At 46.5% G+C, this 23,517-nt stretch overlaps 1 protein-coding gene across 5 annotated transcripts in view; it reads right to left on the bottom strand.

Moving 5' to 3' along the window:
• Positions 1 to 9,802: 9,802 nt before the first annotated feature.
• Positions 9,803 to 23,517, bottom strand: part of APLP2 (amyloid beta precursor like protein 2) — a 48,384-nt gene continuing 34,669 nt past the window's right edge. For 2 of the 5 annotated variants that reach the window (XM_049801565.1, XM_049801570.1), the window contains 11 exons: positions 22,997 to 23,112; positions 22,558 to 22,632; positions 21,193 to 21,351; positions 20,665 to 20,793; positions 18,124 to 18,223; positions 17,392 to 17,562; positions 16,748 to 16,783; positions 13,704 to 13,786; positions 12,812 to 12,886; positions 12,196 to 12,351; positions 9,803 to 11,406 (listed from right to left, as the gene is read on the bottom strand). In XM_049801565.1, the coding sequence (XP_049657522.1) occupies positions 11,305 to 11,406; positions 12,196 to 12,351; positions 12,812 to 12,886; positions 13,704 to 13,786; positions 16,748 to 16,783; positions 17,392 to 17,562; positions 18,124 to 18,223; positions 20,665 to 20,793; positions 21,193 to 21,351; positions 22,558 to 22,632; positions 22,997 to 23,112 (1,202 nt within the window). In that variant the 3' untranslated portion in view covers positions 9,803 to 11,304. The remainder of the gene's footprint in view (positions 11,407 to 12,195; positions 12,352 to 12,811; positions 12,887 to 13,703; positions 13,787 to 16,747; positions 16,784 to 17,391; positions 17,563 to 18,123; positions 18,224 to 20,664; positions 20,794 to 21,192; positions 21,352 to 22,557; positions 22,633 to 22,996; positions 23,113 to 23,517) is intronic. The other 3 variants (XM_049801566.1, XM_049801567.1, XM_049801568.1) reach the window with 3 other exon arrangements.

The following is a 23,517-nucleotide window of genomic DNA, read 5'->3' as shown; positions in this document are numbered from 1 at the left end:
TGTCGTGCCTGACCAGTGGACAGGTATATGAATTTCTTGTAGGTGTTTTTTTTTTTCCAGCACTGATTTCAAAATAGATAGGAGTGACTGCATTGGCGGGGGAGGGGGGAGATAAAATTTAAAAAACGCAGGTGTGCCAACGTGTTTCACAAAAGAAATTGCCGTGTTCGTAGGGCATCCTTCGGTATCAAACACCGGTGCTGTAGATTTATGGCTGTTCAGCAAACAATCAGGCTGTAATGTGCTCATTACTTCCGATAAGAGCAGCTGCTTTCTAAAACACAGAAGCATGTTGGCTGCTTCAGGTGAGCCAAAAACTCTGGGCATAGCGGCGGCATTTCAAAACATACTGTAAAAAAAAAAAAAACCAAAACCAAAAAACCCAGAAGATTACCATCTATGTTTTACACTTAAGCTTAGTAATATCTATTTGCCTTACAGGACGTGGTGAGGTTCACGCCCTGCGTCTACCTGCCAAGGCTGGTCTTGGGCTACCTAGTTGTGCTGGATGCCCAGCTTGTGCTAGTTCTGTGGGGCATTTTGAAGTTTGACGAGAGCATCCTCCTCCCGGGAAGCACCATTGACACCGGACCAGTACAGCACTGGTGGTCACCCAAGAAGTTCCCAGGTCAACACCTTGCTGCGAGAAGGCTGTTTGCCTTGGTGGCTTTGGGTAAGTCCATGCCCTTGTCACTCCTTAGTAGAGCTCAGCTGCACGTGGGGAGGCGTAGGAGGAACATCAGCGAGACGGAGCCCCGCCAGCTTTCCCCAGCTACTGCTCAGCAGTTGGTGCGTTGCTGCTGTAACGATCAAGGCAATGAAACACAGTAGGCAGCCAGGGAACAGATGCGTGCACCAATAGCGGTGGTAAGCGCTAAGTGCTTTCACCACTTCTATATAGCAAAGCGGAGCCCAATGAGTTTGTAATTACCTGTCCTACTGTTTTCCTTAAAGTACTTCGAAAACATCTCGCGTGCAACTGCTAAAATCGGGTAAACCTTTTGTCTTCGGTATGCCTTAGCAAACCTGAGGTCGTCCTCGGAGTCCTCAACTGCAATAGCAGTCAGGCTTATCGCCGCAGCTCCCGGCTTGAGTGTACTTCTGGCTTATTGCACACGCCAAGGTGGAAGAGGTTGGGTATAAATATGAAGAAAGGGTTTTTTTTCTAATGTTTAATACTATTGTCAGGACTTTCCTTCTCCAGAAGCTGGTTTGATTGCGTGTAATAGCCACGCGTGGTGATATTGCTGGGGGGGGCGTGAGCATGAGCATGAGCATGAAAGACATGGATTAAACAACGCGCTGCCAGCACTGCTTGGAAATGCAGCTCAAGCCATTAATACTGTATCAAAACCTGGAATAGCTATTCCCCAGAACTGGTGCTGTGATGATGAAAGAACAGCAGTCGCCTCTTACCTCCTAGCTTTCCTCCCCTGGTGACTTTAATTGCCCCTCATTTCTCTAGACTGAGGTTGATACTGTTGGAAAATAAAATGGCTGTAGTGCCTGCTTTGATGTGTGAGCTTAGCAGAAAGATGGTTTTATTTGAATCTGTTAGATAACCTATAATTTTTATTTGATTTGCAGCGTATTTGCGATACATCTCCTTCGCTGACCTGACTGCCCACGCTGCGCTACCGCTGCTCCCCGTGCAACTTCAACTGCTTCATCACCTGGGGACTACTGTCACAGAAATGCAAAGGTGGGAAAAAAATGTCTGTTTTGCTGGGTTTGGGGTTTCTTTTTTTCCCTCCTTGCGGGCTAGTGGCATCTGATGGACATGGTGCACCTCCCTTTCCTCCTTACTGGGAGACTCCATTTGCAACCCACTGGACAACCCCCCCTGCTTTCCTGGATTTGTCAGCAAAAGCAACCTTGGCAAGCTGTGGCACGGCTCGCAGGAGATGTCTGGGTCTTAACTGCAGCTTAAGCCCCAGCAGTGTCACCTAAATAGAAAGTTTTCTTCATCAAAATCCCTTATGACAATGAAACTGGTTTAGCTTATCTTTGAATTCAAAATACTTGGCTTAGATGGTGTAGCGTTCTACGCCTGGCCAGCAGTTGTGATGTTGGTTGAAGTTTTGTGGGTTTGGGTTTAAGGTTAAGTTTTTTGAGTTTGGGTTGAGGTTTGGTTTTTCCATGGTGCTGCAGTTCTGCTCTAAACTAATGCTGCCGTCAACACTATTTGTTACAGAAGCCTTTGGAAGATGCGACCAGAGAAGAGGAGTCAGCCTAAAATTATGCATCTCCCTTGTCTTTCTGAGGGGATCCAATGAAGAACGGAAAAAGCTCAGCTGTTGTTTTTTCTTACCGACTGAAGGAAAGCTAAGTTATCATGTTTGAGTGTACAGTTTAAGCTTGCTCACGTTGTTCTGTAGCACAGCACGGGGAAACTTTAGATTTAAATGGCAAAAAGACAAAGGACTGGAGCTGTACTTTACAGCTTAGTTCCTGGAGTCACAGCTGCAGCAGTTTGCTTAATCAACTAATTGATTAATTATCACTTGACCTCAGGGACTGAGACTTTTGTGAGCTCATGTATTATTTGATTCATCTGGTGTAGGAACTAGTTTGTATTTTGGAGCCTGTACTGTCTATCAGGCAGCACTGGATGTATAAATGTGACTGTAAAGCTGTTCTGTTAGCTCTCCAGGGTAAAAAGTAAACCGTGTCTGTTCTTGTTTTGACAGAAAGCTTTCCGTTTTATTCTAAGTGCTGTATGCTTTCCCTTGTTGCTGTGATTCAACAGGGAACAGGTGGAAGTGAAGAAGCCTCAAAATAAAAAGATGACTTACAGCCATGACATATTCTCTTTTAACTTGGTCCAGTTCAGGTAAAGAACTATGTATGGATGCAGATGAGGGCATATACTTCTCTGCAAGCAGTCACCTGCTCTAAGGCTGTTATGGTGTGTTTTACTCTAATAGCCTTAAAAGAACAATAATAAAAAAAAATAAAAACAACCAAACAAGCCCAACCCCCCCCCCCCCCCCCCCAAGTGCTGTCCCCACTACCACCACAGTCAAAACCCAAAACGCACGAGATAGGTTCCGGCCTGACGTTTACTATTGTAGAAATGAATATTGCAGCCCCCCCCCCCCCTAGAGTTTATACAGGGGAAAAAAAAAAGACCCCACTACAATAAGAGACCAATTAATGAGTTTTTATTCAGCTCTGCACAGTAAAAAAAACATACAGCCCACCATCATCTAATAACACAGAATACTAGCATCTCTTCCAAGTGAGCCAAATTCTAAGTCCTCTGTGGAAAAAAAATAAATCATAATTTCCAAAGCTTCTGCCATTCTTCATAAAGATATTTCAAACATACCAGTAAAGTACTACATTGCTGGATGGACTCAATCCAGTCCCACATCCCTTACTGATTATATATAGTCTATAAAAGTAGAGAACACTTGACCATCTCAAAAATAAGCCAACGACCCAGTCCCTTATAAAAAAATACAGACTGACAGTACAGGAAAAAATGCACCATCTAAACCATGAGCATGCGATACCAGATCCGGGGTGCTCTGCTGGATAGCAAAACCGATTTCTGGGGAAGATTCAACTCCACTAATGATTTTGGGTCATAGGAAATGCAAGTATTCTCTAGTTTTTAAAAATAAACTTAAGCAAATAGGTCTGAAAGTAAAATACGAGGACTTTTCTCATGTGTGGCTTGTAGTTCTTGACGCATCATCTCGAAAAAATGAAGGGTGCCTCATCGTGCAGTACAGCAGCATCCTCCGCAACGTTCTTGGTATTCACCCTTCAAAACAAGGAGACAACAGTAAGGAAAAAACCTCCCGGAATTACGAGGAGAGGAAGGCACAAAATACCCATCGGCTGTACAAAAGGGATTACAACATTGAAGAGCTGGAGCTTGGCTCGGGGACACAGCAGGGTACCCGTGAGCTTGGTCCAAATGTTGCCGCAGCGGCACGAGCCCCAGGATAGTCCCAGTCCGGCTCCGATTCTCAGTAGCTGGACCGAGCTTCGGTGACTTGCTCCAAGCTTGTGTCACCAGCAAGCGGCAAAACCAAAATTCAGCCCAGAAAAAACAACAAACCTCCATCAACGAGTCCCAGCAGAGGACAGCCAGACCATCGCTATGCCTGCAGTTTCTTTCTTTTCCAGCATGCAAGTACTCACGTGGCAACGAGCCGTTCTCCGAAGATGCTGCGGGAGGAACGTCGCCTTCCTCGTGCCTGCTGAAAACTCACGGCTTCACAGGATAAGACAAAATCTCAAAGCCTGTAAAGCAGATAATCCCATTACATCGAAAGAACAGATACTAAAATGTGACGCCCAGGCCCCTTCCCTCCACGCAGAAGTAGGGTTTAGCATCGCAAGGACCGCATCCCCAGAAAAAGAGCTGCACGCAAATAAGTACATTCGCCCAGTGGAGTAAAAAAGGATGCAGTTTTCCTGCAGCCTACTGTTAAGATGGAGTAGGAATTCACCTTCGGACTTTACTGACCTCATATAATAATTCATACAGTTTTTTCACGCCCCAAAACCCACGGAGAGGGGAAGGGGAGCCGTTGCACAAAAAGGCAGCGTTCTATTCACCCGCACGGCGACCTGATCCGACTTCAGAGTTGGCCCCTTCAGCGGGATTGAGGCGAAATGCCCTCCAGAAGTCCCTTCCAACCTACATTTCTCCATAAGCCTGCACCAGCTGCAGGATTATTCCCTGCCAAACCACCACGCTGGAAAAAACATTATTACTCACCTTGCATTTGATTACCCAGTGCCAGCCCCGAGAGAATCAGCTCCATTCTGTTCTTGTGCCAGTCTCTGCTGCAGGAACCGGAGGCCCCGGTAAACGTGCAGAAAAGCAACTCCCCCTTCCCCAAATACACCCCGCAAACCGAAAGCCCACCTTGACACCACTTTCTCCCTGGAGGTATTTTCCCCGAAGCAGCTGTGCTTTCACCTTAAGGAAAAAAAAAAAAAAAAAAAGAAAGAAAAAAATCCACGCTGGCACCATCCAAAAAACCGGAATTTCCCTATATTTTGAGCTCACCGTTGCTAGACAGACTCCTACATCTCAGAGATTTTGCAGGAGGACACACTAAACAATTGCTGCGATACAACCCAGAAGGGACATTCAATCCAACTCAGTCACAACTGCATCTTCCTTACCCCTCATCTACATCGTCCAGCACGAGCAGCAGAACAGAAAAGCACCCTCGGCCTCTTAGATGTTAGAGCAATAAATTCTACAGGGAGAGAATTTCAAAACAATTTAAGCTCATATTTGTTTCTCCCAGTAGGAGAACCTACGGCACGCAGCCCGCGGGGTCTTACATAGCCAGCAATAAACGCCTCCTGCAGGACACCCAACCTCCTTCGTGGCTTCGCCTCCTTAGAAATTTAGGATACAGAACTCGGCCCGCTGGGGAAAGAGGTCGGAAGAGTCCCTGCCCCTTGGCGAGCCCGCAGGGTTTGCCAACGTGGGCGCAGTAGCGATGCCAAATGCGCCTACGAGGCAGGGGTGGCATGGCAGCGGAGCGTGCTCAAGGTACGCGGGCATCGTAACGACAGGACTTTCTCGAGGCTACGGCACCAGAGACGCCTCTCAGCAGCTTTACAGCTATACGCAGATCGCTAGAGTCACCGCAGCTTATAGACTAAGGAAAAGACATTTCGCCCTCGTGACGAACAGCTTCCTTTCTCATAGGAAACGCATCTTCCGCGTCCTCGGATGGAAGAAACCCCGCAGCTCCTGGTAAAACCGATGGCACGCTGCAGTCTCGGAGGTCACCAGGCTTCACGTCAGAAGCGTCCTCCGTGGTACAGGGGGAAATCACATCCTTTTCCTCTCTCCGGGCACAGATACCTGGAAGGAACGGCAAGGCGCGCAGCCGGCGTGAGCAGAATTTTCAAAGCAAACACGATCAAAGGTAAAAAAATTCACAGGTAAAACTGGCTGCCCCTGCCCCTTCTGCTCTCCCATCCAGAGATCAAAAGGGACCCTCTGGGGAAGCCCAAGGCCTGAAAAACAGAAAATCAACTAAGTCATGCACCTCCCCACAACGCACACGGCCAGGCTCTAAGGAGGGAGGATGAGGAAGCCTCCAGAAACCAGGACTGTCCCCAAGCTCTTCCAGTTAGAGCCAGCAATTTTGGAAGAGGATATTAAGCTCCACGGACCATGCTCCATCCCCTCCTCCTCTTAACTCTGCCACAGGAGGCTCTTCACCCCCTCCCGCTGACATACCCTATGGAAAGCTTTTGGGGAGATTGGACCACTTCCCTCCGGCCCCAGCCTTTCCCATCACCCTCAGCCCATCGCTCCCGAGCAGCGGGTTTCTTCGGCGTGCTGCCGGCGACGGGCACGGCGGCCGCTCGGAGAAATCTCCCAGATACCCTCCGGACGCCGGGCGATGCTATTTTAACAACCAACTCGTTCAGCCCGCAGCCTGTTCTCAGATTGCTCTCGGGAAAGGAGAGCTGCTTGAAATAAAGGAGTCTACATTAAACCGTCCTCGCTGACCACGCAGAGAGCCTACGGGGCAGAGGTTAAGTGCTCCCGCAACAAAGCGCAGGCTCCCCAAGGGTCACCGGTAAATACAGCAAAACTCTTGCGTTTTTTTGACGCGCTCGTTCCTGCAGAATCACATACACGCGCATTAATGCCTCGTCTCTTGTTACGCGCTGCACTCGGCAGAGCCTTCTCACCGCATCTACTGCGAAGCTACCAGTACCTGCTGGGATCAAAGGATGAATTTGGGGAGAGGCATCCAGCACTGCCTGGTTAAGGAATGGCACGGGTTAAGGATGCCCCGACTCCTGCACCGGAGAAACAGCTTTTCAACCTGCCGCCTTACGGTTCCCCAAGGCTTTCATCCCGTGCCGTTGCCAAGGATTGCGGCCAGGTGATTTGCACGTGGTCCCACCGAGACCCGAGAGCACGAACGGCTTTTTACAGGGGCTGAGAAATTGCTGCGGAGCCGGCACGACCCGGAGCCGGCACCAGCAGCGCCTGGCAGGTGGGACGTCGTGTCAGCACGGACGAGATCATTATTACCGATTCCGTCTGCCGTCCTGCTTACAGCGGGGAGATCAATGCTCATTTCCAGCAGCCTGCTGGTTTTCAAAGGCTTGACTGAGAGATTTTCACACTTTCCAAGCTACTTAATGTCAGCATTGAGCTCCACTTGCCCTCGCTTTCCCTACCCTACTCTTTATTACCCTGCTTGCCAGTTACCTGTTACCATGTCCTATAAAAACAGTCTTTCTCTGGCTCATCACTGTTTGACCCTTGCCGTGCACATCTAAAAGCCTCTGCCATCCAACAGAGCCACAAGCAAAGCTCTGATGCCAACTACCGGGTCGCAACGTCTCTGGAGACCCCCGCACAAAGAAATTCCCGGGTGATGAAACCAACTTTAAGCACCGCAGTAGAGCTGGACAAAAGGACGGAGGACACCTAACCTTGCGATCTGCAGCTTGCTCTCAGAAACAGCAACACTTGGGGCTAAAAGACCCCAGGCGTACGGTTTTACGTGCTCCATCAGGTTAACGTTACCTTTTGATGGAGCTGCGCAGGGAAAGGCACCGCGTATCACCACGTACTTGAGCTCCTCTGCTCACAAAGCACCTTCAACCTCTTCTGTCGCCTGGGGCTGAACGATTGAAAACACGCTCCGCATGCATCTCGGCAAGCATTGCTTTCCACACGAAAGACAAGCGAGGCTGGTAAAATAAATCCGCCCACGTTACAGCCAGCTAGAATCGTGCACAGAACGGTTTCAACATACGTTACCCCACTGCACCCTCGGAGAAGCAATATTAAGGACCAGCTTTACAATAAGAAAGGAGACAAACTGACCCAGCACGTCCTCCTCTGCTCAGTGTTCCCCATTACCTAAGGCCCCTCTCTCAAACATCCTTTTACCTTAACCGAGAACTACGCTGCTCCTCTCAAAAGGTAAACAGAGCACGACTTTTTTTTTTTTTTTAATCAGAATTTTCTTCAGAAATGCAGCTCTCTACGACACTCTGCAAGTCTTTTACCACCCCACTCTGCTTTGGACCGTCTAATTTTTAAGTGTCTTACCACGATGAAACTTTTGAGGCTTCCCCCGACTACCCTGCAGTCTCTTTGCTGGGATAGCAGCCCTTCATCGCACAACTGGTACCGGTTAACATCTGGGCCGTGTCTTAGCATCGATCTTCCCAGTGAGTGCTTTTCAACATTACTTTTCAGAAGCTGCAGTCAAAATCCATCATAACGAATCGATCCTGAGCACTCGGCAGTCTGCGCCAAAGCATGTAACTAATAGACTTTGATTCCAGCCTGATGTATTTATTTTGTAGGACTAATAGAATTTATCAAAGGAAAAAAAAATCTAATACCCAAATTAAATTCTGGAATTCAATCCACAGCCTCTGTGATTTGTTTCTCTTTCAGGTCACCCTACCTGAGGGTGCAGTCCAAGAAACAGCTTTGGACTGAAGATATGCTCCGGCATCATTTAAATTAAATTTACAGTTTAAAATCAAAACTCCTTCCCGAGTAGTTGTGACAAGCCAACAGACGGCATTTTCTAGGACAGCATCTGTTCTTTCCTGCAGAGTCTGAATAATTTAACCGGAACATGGAGGTTCCAGTGGAACCAAGGAGCCCACATTTAAGGCGAAACAGGACACACGATTGTTTCCTCTTCAAAATTGCTAAGCTTTCATGTTTCCTCCTACCTCTTCTCCCCCTCTTCATTCAGACCTATTGGGAACTGCTCACATCAAGGCAAAGGAAGATAAATTCTGCCTCTCGGCTTCCTAAAACAGCGTTCAAATGGCAATGACTCTTGGGTCATTTCACCGAGACACGAGAGAGGAGGAATTTGTGTTCGAGGTCACACTTCAAAGGAGGAAAATAGAAGGGGAATGACATACAGGAGCAGAAACAGCTGTGAGCCTTACGGGCTGTTAGTTTTAGGTGTTCTGGAAGAGAGAGTTAAACCAAAAGTAAAGTTATTTCCCTTCGTAAAACAAAAACATTAGAAGTGATACAGTAAACGCTAACCATAGTTAGCCAGTTAGCGCGCCAGACTTTTTACGTCTTCGAAGTATTCCAGATCTGGCCATCCGCAACAGGAAGCATCCAAGGAAACTGTGTCACAGTTTGAAGCCTGTCTTCTTCTTCTAAGCCCTCAAAGATTTCCTGCAGCCTCCCTTCTTCTGTCCAACCCTATTTCTAAGGCTCGCGGGCAACACAGGCTCCGAGCGCAAAGCCAGCGCAATCACCCCGCTACCCAAATCCGCTTCCCCACCACCTGGATCCGTTCCTAGAGCTCGCGAGGAAGTGCAGGTGGATGGCTGAGCAGCAGGAACAGCTTGCTACCGCAGAGCACTTTGGCTCCGCTCGCTCCGAGAAGCCGTGCCAGCGGCCGCCTTCACCCGGGGAGAGGTTCCGGCGTTTTTACAGCCGCAGAACCATTCGTGATGTCTTCTACAGACAGGCAGATGACAAACGGCAGCCACAGCTCTAACTGACCTGCGCTCCAGCGTCTAACGGCTGCGGCGTTGAGGATGTAATGCCATTCGGGAGTCCCGGGCGCTGGTTTAGTATCGTACCTCCTTCTCTCCGCAAAGGTCAGCAGGATCTGGAAATACCACAGAAGACTCTGGGCACCGCTATACGTTCCCGATACCGGCACGCTCCTCCTCGCTGAAGCGGCGGTGGACAAAAGGGCGGGGAAGGGTCTCCACAGGTTTGGCAAGGACACAGCGGGAGGAGGAGAACGAAACTTAAGCGAGCCCGTGAATAAAGAGAAAAGAAACGATCTGGAAGTTAAAGTGTTTATTGATGTGTTTAAACTTTGTACATTCCCCACAGACCACACTAAGGAGTTTGCAGGTAAATCTGTGCATAGTGGGAAGAGACACGGAAGGGGGAAGAAAAAATAAAGTCACAGGAAAAATAGAAAAAATACACCACAGGTTACCAGAACCTCCAGATTTAAAAAAGCCGTGAGCATTAACACCAACTATACAAGCATTACAAAGACATGATGGTGAGTGGAACAATACCCCTTTTGTTCTTCTTGGGGCCTATGCATCCAATTTCCCTTAAAGCAAGCAGTTATCCCTTTCCCAACTTGTCCCTCTCTTCCCTCCCCAGTTAAAGCGAACTCCACCTTCATCAGCTCCCAAGGTACTGATTATTGCAGTGATTTGTCATTTCTGGGCAAACACCCAAAGCCGTGCCTACGGCCCAACACCACCAAAAGAGATGCAAAGGCTCAAAAAGCTGCGTCTCTTAACTACTTACCATGCTGGTGAGGCAGGAGAGCTGGGGGAAATTAGAAAGTAGTAGCAAGAGGGGGCTGTTAATGCCAGGTGAGTACTGAAGGAAACTGGTTCAGAACAGAGGATTTAAATTCAATACCAGGAACTTCCAACTCTAGAGCAGAACTGAATCTGGAAGGGGAATGTGCAGACCCCAGTATGCACAAACCATGTTCTAACATTCCACTAGAATAACTATAAACAGAGATGCTAGAAGCCTTTTAACTCCTTGCCTCCAGGGAGTCTTGATTCCTAGAGCCCAAACTGCTAAGCAGCAGGGTGCACACCACTGGCATATGAGGATGGGGTTTTTTCTTTTTTTTTTTTTTTTTTTTTTCTTTTTTCTTTTCCACTTTTTCCTTTTTTTCTCGTTATAAGGATTTTTGTTAGTTACCATTCCCAATTGCTTCCTTGCTTATGCTGTCATAGTTCCTATCCCTAAATTAATCTCTTTGCAACTCCCAGTGAATTTCACTTAAAAAAAAAAAAAAAAAAAAAAAGAATACTGCTTTATATATAAAAGCCAAAATGACTGAAGAGCCACAACTGTCTCCTTTTTACAAGGTGGGCTGGTATAAATGACCCTCAATATACAGGTGGTCTATCAGAAATAAAAATCAACATTTCCCATTTTATATATATAGAGCTTGTATCAGACAACAGTACAACCGAACTGGTATTTTTCAGATTATTTAAAAAAAAAAAAAAAAAAAAAAAAAAGAAAACTACATCTCAGTCAAATATCTGCAATAGATCCATTTTTCCCATTTAAGGAGATTTATATATCATATTGTTATATTATCATTTCTTCACCCATTTAAAAGAATGGAAATTGCAACTCTACAGTAGTAATTATAGTCTTAATGATCCAGGAGTTCTGAATGTAAGATGAAGTCCTCTCGAAGCAACTGTTGGTCAGTAGTTGATCCAAAACGCTGGACCCCTTTGGCCCTCCGCCCTGCTCCTTTCCCGGTCAGGGCTGTTGTATCTTCATCTCTCTTATATCTGCATCTGCTCCAGGTATTTGTAAGTGGGGTTCTCGTAGCCATGGTTTTGCATCTTGCTCAGATGCCGCTCTTCTGGGGTAAGCATTGGGTCAACCTTTAGAAAGACCAGACGGTTACTGGTCAAAGGAGGTACTTGCAGGCCTTATTTCACAGTAACAACAGCAGACAGACAAACGACGGATAAACACCGTGGCAAGCAGTACGCAGGAAAAAAAGCAAGCCACAAAAAATAATTTGCTTAACAGAGTTCCTCATTCAGGTGCTAACGCCTCCTGCCTGCCCTTGCCTCTTTGGGGATGTCCTCCACAAATCTCCGATAAGTTAGCTACGAATTTGGGACCCGCTTCTCCCATTAAAGAGGTCGTCGCAATTTCACGCATCGGTTGGGCAAAGGGGAAAAGCAGCTTTCTCCAGACTCCATTAAGTTGTCGTTAGGAATGCGCATGTTGGAAGCAGAAGGAAGAAGCAGGAACTGCTTCTCAGCGTTCAGCTGATCGTGCTGGCTTAATAGTTGTTAAATTAGTTGGGAGGACAAATTGCTATAGATTGACTGACTTACTCCCCTGCTAAAGATATCGCCTGAGAAGCTCATTTACGGCTAAATCCTATCCTGAGCCAGACAGGGAAGCCTAATTGAATTCCTTGTGATAAGCGAATACAACTGTGAAGTGACAGGTCCCAGCATGGCATACCGATGACTGATACCTGCATACTAATAAGCAAGCGATGAAGATGTCAGCATCTACAGAGTTAAGTCCCATGTAGCTAGGAGCAGAGCAGTTGACGGCTTGGCAGCTACTGCCATCTTCACCCCCTACACACAACATGTGATTCAATGCTGACTATTTTCATCCTTGGTTATGGAGCAGGAGTTGTTTCTCACCTCCACAATTCCATGGCTGATGGTCCCATACTGCCTCTTCCTTAGCATCACCAAGCTGATGACTATAACAGTAGCTATGGCAACAGCAATCACCAACAGCCCAATAAGGGCGCTGCTGCTGAAACTGAAGTCATCGCGAAGGGAGTTGTCATTATCCTGGAGGGAAGAAAACAACAAAGCGGGTAGAGGAAGAGCAATGCGGGAGACGCGCTGCTAAACGCAAACCTAAAAGGTGGCCACCAGTAAAGTCTTCAACCACCTGTGGAATCAGGACATGACTGATTACAGGGGACAGTGTATATATGTCACCTCTAAATATTTCAACCAAAAGGATAATGAACGCAATATTGTTTCCCCGCTTCGGCACTCTGGACGGACACTGACCCACACCGCTTTCCTATCCCACAAAACACTTTTGCAACAAAAGAGTCAGGTTAGTATCTAACATGTGTTTACTGTTTACATCTTTATGCAGAAAGGCTGTACTGCATTGTAGACTCTGCGTGACCTCCCAGAGCAGTGTCAAGGCACCAAACCCCGAATTCAGTAACACACAGGAACCAAAATCCAGCTTTAGGAATTCAACGATCACTGGACCCGGCAGCCACACACGTACCGGCTCGTCCACCAGCCCACCGACACGCTCCGCATTGAAAATCATTTCCTTCACGTCAAGGGTTTCATCAATTACCTGAAAACAGTCACAAGAGCATTTTATGAAAGGAGCCATACAAAACAGGTGGGAGAAGGAATACGAAGGCAGACAAGAGACCTTTAATGAACGCCAGCAAAGGCTCAGAACCACCTACCATCTTTCCCCTGCCCTCAACAGCATGGGACGTTCTCCCAACTTTTAAAGCCACCCGATTTAGTACTGCAACCGTTTGGATGTCCACACTACCTCAAACCGAAGACCCAAATGAAAAACCAGGTCCTAGCCTTGGACGCAGCATTTCTGTCGTGTCAGATCTAACCTGTGCTTTAAAATAATTTTGAAAGGAAACTCTCAAAAGTCAACTTTTTTTTTTTTTTTTTTAATAACCCAGAGAATTGAGGCAAGGCGGCTGCCAATTCTTTACACTGTAGCTAGAGCTAACAGCCACTGGGTCACTTCCCTTCAGAGGAAGGCGAGGCCTTTCTTACCATGAAAAATAGGTGGGAAGACGGATGGAACACCCCAGCATTCAGTGTATTCAGATAGCAAGTTACCTAGCTAAAATAAAGGCATATCAAAGGGCCTCTGCTTGGGAAAGCAGTTACTAAATCAGACGGTTCTCCAACTCGGACTGCCAAAGATCTGGATCTCTCTCCTTCCCTCACCCTCCCACCCTTCTGATGCTAATCAGTATTAAGAGCCTACAATAGTCAGAAAACTGACTCCCCCACACCATATGGATAATGAATACACTGACATTCTGTAAGCAGGAAGGAGACATGGAAATAAGCCACAGCTATTAATTAGTGTCCACGGCAGGCTTTGCTTTACAAAATAAAGGTGGAGGGCTCACCACATTTTCATCCACTTTGTTCTTGTTGTTAATCACTTTTTCTTCAGCACCAATCAGGCCATCCAACTCAGTCATGCCAGAACCTGCACCAAAAGAGCAAGGCAGGAACCGTTAGGCAGCCCCCAGTGACATTTAGGAAGGGTTACCTACTCTTTGTAGAGCTGCCATGGCTAGCGTGTTTAACCGCATGGACCGCTGATTATTAATCTGTCTTCATGCTGTTGTGTCAGAAGGGGAGCTCATAAGCTAATGCTACAGTGACAAGTGATTGGGGCGGGGGGGGGAGGTCTGTTAATGAGGGGAAATGAGGTGGTAATGAGAGGAGCAGACAAGACTCACCAAAACCAGGCTGAAGAGTAAATCCAGAAATACCATACTGTTAAGTGCTGCTGTTAGAAGGTCCAAGGCAACATATAACACAAATTGTGAGCGCGCAGTTCCTTTCTGCAAATGTCACCCCGGGTCACCGCCACCTCACCGTGACCCCCACGATGGAAGTATGCATCTCCTCTCTGCTGAGAGCCAGCGTGCAGGGAACGCTTTCAACCGCACGGTCAGCATCACCCATTCTTTTGAAATCAAGCGCATCAGCAAGCGCCTCGGGAATGAGAATTTCAAGGTCACCCAGCGCGGCTCTGTAATGAGCTGCTGTCCCTTATCTGGCACGAGCCCAGAAACAATAAATCCCAGGGCAAGGGAGGAGCAAAGAACTACACTAGCCTTTGTACCAGAACATCACTCACCCATTTCTAGGCTGAAACTAGCACAGGCTCAAGAGAAGAATATAAATTAACAGAAGGTGGCTGCTCTGCATAAACTGTTTTGATCTGAAGCATTTATAAATAGATCAGATCAATAACAGAAGAGCCTGATGCAAGATACTCAGCCCTAACGTAACACAGCAAGTTAGGAGAACGCCTGTTTGCCATTATCCGTAGGGACAATGTAATGCCCTTCACAACACCTATGACACCCTCCCTAATGCAAAAGCAGGACAGCAAAGCCTCAAACCTTCAGCGGGGTCTCTCCAACGAGGAGTATGAGGTGGGGGAAATATTACTACAGCACTTAACACTTTGCCAGTGATTGCATACACCTCTCCACAAGCTGCTGAGCTTGCAGGTTGCCTAAGACGTTATTATGTCAATGGCTGCTGAAATTGGCAGCACGTCCTTTGATGAGATGCAAGGAAAGGCTAGTTGGCTCCAAGGCAAGTTTTTACAGTGACAAGCTTTCACTGCCTGAAAATGCCAAGGAAACTAACATTTCACTCCAACTCCTCCCCAAAGCATCATCTCGGTTTTAGTGCATTCCCCTTTTCCTGTGCGGTTCTTTGGAGACAGTAATCAGATTCCAAGCATGGCCAAGATTGCCAGTGTGACTTCTCATGGCTGTCGAAGCAGGTCACATTATTGTGAAAGTCAATGATTGGGATTTTCTGGAGACGCTAGCCACAAATAGTTTTTAGAGAACTACTGTGTCAGCTTTTAGCCTACGGCTGCTTTATTCAATTCTCAGGAGCTAACATAGCATAGTCTCCAGGGCTGGGAGTTCAGCTGCTGCATTGAGCTTTGCTATTTGTCACACAGTGCTGTACCAAATAACAGACCCAGTTCTATGTAGCTCAAAGGCACAGTTTAGATGATATACTTCCCGGGGAAAAAAAACCCACACACATGTACAACTCCCCCCTCAAAAGTCCCTAGCAGCCCTCATGAAACTCAACAAAGAAGGAATGGAGAGAAGGGGCAAGTGCAGGATATAATCTTTGTCCCCAAGTCATCAGAAAGTCTTCCGTTTACCCAAACAGGGAGAACCAGCCTATATTTATCATCTTTAAGTCAACAAAGCACTTGTCCAAAAAACAAACAAACAAAAAAAACAAAACAAAAAAAAATTAAAAAAGCCCATCAAACTAAAGGCTGTCCCAATTCTTTCCAGAGCAGTCGGTACACTGAATTAGCAGTACACTGTTCCACAAGAGGGATGAAGGTGACTTACATTTGTAGAGAAACGCCAATAACGAGACTAGTTTCAAGCTACCTGGCCTTCACCGCGTTATAAAACTATGTGTGGTCATATGAAATGGTTATCAGCAAAATCCTTTGCTCTCCTTTGAGATTCTGCACAATATATTTGGAACTAAAGGCAGATTAAAATGCTGGGTTTGCTCCCCACAGATAGCACATGTACCACTGCTCTGCAAGAGCATTTTAAGAATTAGCCTTCCATTTCAACTTCAGGAACTAGATCTGTGGTAGCAGACCAGCTGGGCCTGATCTTCACCTGAGACTATATCTCTAAGAGAGGATTTAATTTAATGCCAATATTTCTATGCCACTCTTAAAGCCCAGGCAGCCCCTTTTTAGCCAGGCACTGAGTTACGGCAGAATTAACAACAAGCTAAAGGAGAAATGGATAATCACACAGGACTTTGCTAGTACGGAGAGATGCTATGCGTGTAAAGGTGACGCCGAGGCAACCACAAACACAAAGAAGGAATCTCCTATTTTACCTGTCCCAGAGCAGTTGCAGTCTATAGGATTTACGAGGACATTTAGCTGGGAAACACAGCCTAGGCCTGCTGCAGCACTCTCACTCCTAGTTTCGTGCTGTCATCGGGTGGTAAGGACAGATTCCGCAGCAGGCAGAAGAGCCTCTAGACTATTTACCATCAGCACTTCAGGGTTTATTTTAAGAAGTGTCGAATATGAGTACACATGGAGAGATGCAGAGATGCAAAGTACTGCATGGTTGCAGACAGACTGCTAGGCCCACATTTCTTGAGGGCAAAGAAGCTACTCCATGCTCTTGGAGACACCCTGTGAGCCCATCAGGGAGGAACATACACAATCAATTAGATGCTCACACTAGCTCGTTTCTTTAACACTAGGCCTAAACAAGCAAAATTGAAAGTTACTGATCTAAATGAGAGCAGGGAAATGAAAATAAAGGTGAGTATGAAACTAAAATGAAGCTATCAAACACATTGAGAAGGTAGGAGAGTGATCGAAAGCACTGTGAGGGAGCAGCTTAGAACCAACCTTTTTTCATTGGATGGTACAAATCCGGCTGAGGATCTAGCAGGAGGGAAAACAAAAACAAAAATAGCAGAGAAAGGAGATTAAGAGAGAAAGGAAAAAAGGCTTGCGCATGATTTCTGACTCAGACCCTGGGAAAAGCTTTTAGTCTACAGCTTTCTTTAAGCTCAGGACTCTGTTCCAGCATTTTTTAAATAAATACACAAGCGCACACCAGCTGTCAACACCCGATGATACAAAAAATACAGACATATATTTAAAAAAGAATAAAGAGAATTCCTGCAGCCCTTCAGCAGGCCACAGCACAAAGACTTAACATAACATGACCGCGTTTTGGTTAAAGACTGAAATTAATTCCAGAGTCAAGCCACAAAGTAAAAATTTAACGCTCCCTGAAAAATGGAAAGAGATGAAACAATTTTGCAAAGCGAAGAATCGGAAAATCAAGACAGCAGCTCAGTGCAAATTACTAGTGGCACTGCCTCTTTCCAACGGACAGAGTCTGAGGGGTACTGCCGGGGCAACTGCTTCACTCCTAAATCACCCAAAGGGATGGAGCTTTCTGTGCCACCGAGCTGAGCCTACCGGCTAAGAAAGAGCGCCTACGTTTTGTAAAGCCAGTGAAGCCAATTTTCAGTTCCACATACCTTCGCTTTCAGGCAAGGCTGGGAAGGTTTTCACCTGGAATGGACGGAAAGGTTTGCCCTCCAGGGGAATTTCTTCACTCTCCTCAGAGCTCACTCTGACATCCACCTGGGATTCAGAAATGGAGGATGTGAACTGATCCATGTCTGCACGTTGCTCCTGAAGCAGCTCATCTGAAAGGAATAAGAGGAAATATTACACAAACTGCATGAAGCCTGGCAGGAACAGAAAGGGGCAGATGGTTTGAACCTAGCTGAGGCAGGGCTGCAGGGGAACACTGTTTCGGGCTGCCAGGTTATCGTATCTCGCATGCTCTGAAGTCTCATCTGGAATTCTCGGTAAAGGCGTTGGCTAGAAATACATACAAATAAGGGCCAAGAGGTTTGTGGCAAGAGGTTTTGGCAAGATGGGCTTAAACTCAGGTAAAGCGGGAAAGCACCTGCTTAATTTTATGGATCTTTTTCATCTCCCTTTGAGAGACAGCTTTGCTATTCTGAACGTTGTTGACTTTTTTTAAACGGACAGTGAAGTTCTTGGGAACAAGCTATACTGGCTGGCTGCATTGCAAAACCCAGAGAATATCTGCCCTGTCGTACCTAAGCCTAAGCCCAAGTGCTTGGTGTTGAGGGCATCCCCTTAAAGGAGCTAGCAATCTTTCTGGAGCCCGCTTCACTTGATACAAAAGCTTGTAGTCTAACACAGTGGCACTGGAGCTGGCACACAGAGACACTCACCAATCTCATCCTGGATTTCTTCAGCCACATATGGCACCTTGTAGAGCAGAGACAAGCTTTGATTCATCCTCTCCTCAATCACATGGAGATGTGTCATCACCTGCAAATGTACAAGAGTGTGTTGGAGTAGGCAAAGACTGTCAAGTCACTTGATTGGTACCATTACTTCGCTTGTTTAATAAAATACCTACTACCGGTGGATCTGCCATGACAGACAGTAGAACGGGACACAGGTTCATCTAGTCCAATTCCCTGACCGATGCTCTCTAACGCACCATGCTTCACTGGAACTGGCCATTTGTACATGGCGCTCTCAGTATTTTGGTAAAGGTTGGGGGTGAGAGAGAAGATTCAGCTGACTCCTGCTGCAACCAGCTCTCCACTAGAAAACACTGAAGCTGGTATTTCCCGTATGCCAGATACGGTCATAATTCACTTCCCGCAGCAGCTACAAGCAAGTGCTTTATTAAATGGATTATCATTCCTGACTACTAGAAAAGATACACGCAAAGGGAGCGGACAATATTATTTATCAACTCTGGTTTCAGAACAAAGGTGCCTTTCAGAACAACGGTGGCATTACATTTGTCTTACACCCACTACACCCACTCACTGGCAACAGCCTTCTCCCTTCAACTGAAAAATAAATTCAGACTCCACGCAACCTCAAATCACTCTTCCCTAGCATATTAAATTCTCTGGTGAAGTCAAGCCTGACCTGAAGAGGGTGCTGCATAATCAGGGATCACGCAGACCAAGAAAAACATTTATGTGGACAGCCGTTGAAAAAAGCTAAGGAGTTGAATGGACCTGTTTTACAGTCTGACGTGTACCTGACCTTTAAGAGCAAGGATGAAAGCAATTTAATTTTACATGTAGCAGCTTGTCAATCAAGGGAATCGATTGAGGAGCTTAAAGTGCACCTGAAAAGTAAAGCAAATGGAAATTGAACTGTACCACCCACATCCCTCGCATGTCGATTTGTTGACACTGCAGCCTTCAGAATGAATTAAGAACTGTTTAGTTTTTAGCTTAAGAATACAGTTCACACACTCCCTCTTGGGCTTTGGCAGCACTGGAACAAAGGGTCAGGGTGGACTGTGCTTGATATGCTGAAGATGTCTCTGAAAATGCTATCACGTATTCCGCATCGCAAGCCAAACATCAGCTTGTAAATTCCACAATTGCTACCGCTCTTTCCGAGGATACGCAGCTTAACAAGAATCACAGAAGCAGTGGCAGACAACCGGAGAGACAAGAGTTGAAGGTACACTGCTAGCACGCGGAAACAACGCGAAATCCACAGGACCAGGCACCTGCAAGCATGAGGTTCGCTTCTAGAAAATCACTGCAACACCGCTCCACACCTCACCGGAGGTGACAGTAACAGAAACAGACTCCAGTCCCTGTCTTACTCTTAAACCATGATACTTCCATCTACTGGTTATACAGCCAAGTAATAAAGCATTTTTTTTCTCGGCGTCTATTTCTTTCCATTTGGCAGCACTGGATGTGCTCCACCGCATTGTCTCCTTGCACCTCTCCATTCTGTTCTGTTCTTGCGTTATCTTTCACGCATGACAGAATCCAAAGATACTACAAAGCAGCAGACCAGCCACAAACAGGGACTGGCGAAACACAGATTACATTCCTAAAGCTGAGACTGGACAGTCAGTTCTCTCTGCCTCTCCCTGAACGTGTGAAAGGACATACCCTGATGAACAGATCTTTCAATGTTAACAAGCCATTCTTAATTTGAATCTTACTTAGGCCTTTCAGTACACCTTTCACCGTTTTAAAAACAGGTTGTAAAAACAAGTACATAATTCAAAAGATTTGTGGAATATCTGCAACTGCTCTTACAAGTACAATGGCCAGGTTTGACATCCACTTGAAGCGGCATATTCACATACGCTACCCAGCAGACGCAAAATGACATTCTGGCTGCTCAGGAGTAAAATACATGGCAACAGCACAAAATAAACTCATCAAAACAGACTTTCTAATAAAGCTAACGATGATCACGTGCTTCGCAAGGGTTATTACGCATGATGCTTTGGAAACGAGGCACTAACTGTGCGGAGGCACAAGAGAATCCCCACAAACTCAAAACACAGGCATTGTGAAGAACAAGCCTAATGAACGGAACACACAGACAGGAGGTCTTGGAAGAAGCGAGGAAGTCTCTTAAAGGATGACCAAGCGCCCAGTAAATCATTTCATGGGTGTGTGACAAGAGGCAACAGAAAAATTATAGCGAACCAGTTCTAAACCCCTAGACTTGTCATGGTGACCAACAATAATTCATGTATAAAACATAGAGCCCCCCCTTCTTTAACACTGAGTCAAGTACCACGGAAAACCATACAGGCAGCGTATCTGGTGACACGCAATAGGCACACAGAATGGGAGATCTCTGCACAAGTATGAGAAGTTGCTATAGTACCCAGCAAATTAGCGTGAGGACTCGACGCATGGCTTCTAGTCTCCGACAGCCAGGGTTGGGTAACAATGCCTCCCTTGATAGAAACATTCTTATACCTGAGATTTCATCTGTGCAGCCTTTTCTGGGTCAACTGCCAGGACGTGTTGGTAATGGCGGATGGTGTGCAGGCGGTCCTTGTTCTCGGCACGAACATAGCGCTTCAGAGCTTGCAGGATGCGGTGGGGCTGCAGGATTTGAGGAGGGGAAGAGTTCACGTCCATTTGATTCAAATAAAATTCACAGCGGAAATACAGCACTTTGGATGTGAGCCTGCTTTGTTACCGGACAGATCAATCACCTGCGCTAACTTCTTCGGTATTTTCCTTACAATTAAGTCTGTTCGACTTGGAACACTATGCCTTATGAACACTAAACAAAGTGGAGGCGTTTTTAACCAGGCAGAAAGGAAAGCGAGTCCATTAGGAGACTCGCTGCTAGGTCTGCAGCACAAACTGCCTGCCACTGGGAACCTATTCCCAGCTTCTGCCCCTGCAAGTCACTGGCAGTCTCCTCACCAAGCCATTCTCACCTTCCAGCCTGCCCGGCGCTACCCCGTTGTCAAAGTTTGTTGCAAAGAAACTCACCCGCGGCGGGTCAGCCTGCAGGGCAGCCAGGTAGTTCTCCAGAGCAATCCGACGGCGATCATTCAACATGGCTTCCACACGAGCCAGGTGAGTTTCCACAAGCTGCTGCTTCTCACTTGCTGCCTCTTTCTCCAGGGATTTAACCATTGCCTGGAAGTGCTGCAACAAAGTAAGGAGTCTGTATGAAATGCACTGTATGCATCAGGGTCACCTACCGCCTCTCACGTAACTCCTCAGAACAAACGGAGCCCCGTCACGCTGCCTGTCCTAGGCATTTACAGTACGAGAGAAGGGCACCGACAAATGTTGATGCAGATTTCATCTTTGCAAATTCAATAGTGACAATTTGCCTTCCAAGCTTCCTTCACTACCCATTTCAAAGGTCTGAAGAGGACACGTGGCCTTGCAGATGAAGATCACGTCGAAGTTGGGAGATCCACACCGTACTGAACGAATGACACAGTATTAACTCTTTCCCTCAACCCTGCAATATGGAAACAGGATAAATCCCTTCAGCCTAGAGCCACTAATCTGAATTTGCAGAAGTTTACCAAGGCACTGCATAAGGGATTTTTCATCAGCACATCTTCAGATCCAGTCTCTACATATTCTGTCAGAAAGGTCACAACCCACATCTCCAAATGAGCCAGAAGAAAAGTCCATTAAGCATTGTTACCTTTCAACAGAGGCGATGGAAAACTCTTTTGGACTTACAGTGGCTTACATTAAAAAACATACAGAGAAAACCATGTTCCAGGACAAAATCCAAAGTGGGCTTAAAAGCTGGAGTCAGTCACTCAGTTGTATATTGGTTTGAGGAAACTTCATATAGTTGTCACTGCCAGAAGAGCCTGCCCCTAACAATGCCATGCTGAGAATATCCCTGATTAACTTCACAGTCTAATGGAACTCTCCTCATAAGGCAGAAGATTGGCATTTTGGCAGCAAACCAGCTTTATCTGCTGTCTAAATGGTTTTCACTAAGTCTGCCCAAACAGGAAATGTGTGTCCAGAGAGTCAGGGCCAATCTGAACTGGGCTGTGAGGCCACTGGTAAGTGCAAAACTGGCCAAAGGTCTGAAGTTACAATTTGGCTCTGCTGTCGCTACGCTTGAGGGGTGAGACAGCCTCCTACTACTGGGTTTAGGAAAGGACCTCGCACGGTATCGGATCATCTCCAGCTTTAAGAACAAAGCGCGCAATTGAATCAGATCTCCTCTATAAGGCAGCTGTTGACAGAACAGGAAAGCTGTTCTTCCATCTCAGTCGTCTTTGGGCTTTGAATATTACAATCTCTCATTTAGTTTTTTGAGAGGACGAAGGCCAAGCGCCAGTAACTTTCCTCTTTAGGTCCTTCACCTCTTACCTGAATGAGAGTCTGCCTTTCTGCCTTGGGGAGATTTACAGCTTGGTGCTCTGCTTCCTCCCATTCCTTTTTCACCTGGACAAGAAAAGGACAGAACACATCAACAAGACACAAATTTATGTCTGATCTTTGCAAGCTAATTTGCCTTCACAGGCAGATCCTTCGACAGCCTGGCTAGGTTTTGAAGGCACAATAGAGCTGCTGTGGGGTTTAAACCTAGCACTTAAGCCCTCTAAGCAGCAAGCCAAGTGTCCCCAGTGATTCCTCTCTCCCAACGCTCTGAGGAAATGAAAATCCAACTGCCACAGTGTGGCTGTATTGCAAGAAACACACGGAAGGCTGGCGACTGGAAAGGAAGTCAGTTCAACATCAATTTGTCCAGAAAAACATGGGCGGCAACTATGCAGCGCAGCACAAATGACTGAAGCTAGATGCTCACCCGGTCCATGCGGTTGTGGTGTCTGACCTCCAGCTGCTCCTTTGCCTTCTGGAAGCGGGCATGTTCGTTGTCATCGGCAGGGGTTTCAAAGTAGACATCCACATCATCAGTTGGCACTGCAAAGAGAGGGAAAGGATAAGCAGAAGTTCAGAAAACTGTGATCTTGGATTGCAAAGAACAGGTAGGGAGAGGAATCTCCACGCCTGCATAATTAACAATCTGGCAGACCGAGTTTACTGAACCACCACCTACCAGGAGTCCATTTTGGTATCTTTAAGCTGCCAATTTACTGCAACATCAGTTAGTTACATCATCCCAGAAACAGTAATGCACTGCGGCAACCAGCACCTGTTCAGTCTTCTCATCAGTTCTGAGATGAGCATTATTCAGCTCCAGCAACAGAATGACTTGGATTGCAGAATAAAGAACTTGTTTTCTCTTCCCTTTCACATTGGCGTTGGATAGTTTAAATGACATTTTGTGCATTAGCTGGTTTGACAAGCTGGCTCCAGACATCATTA

Source organism: Accipiter gentilis, chromosome 5 (assembly GCF_929443795.1).
Source record: "Accipiter gentilis chromosome 5, bAccGen1.1, whole genome shotgun sequence".
Classification (NCBI taxonomy): domain Eukaryota; kingdom Metazoa; phylum Chordata; class Aves; order Accipitriformes; family Accipitridae; genus Astur; species Astur gentilis.
The sequence above is the reverse complement of the archived record's forward strand: the minus strand, read 5'-3'. Positions and strand labels throughout refer to the sequence as shown.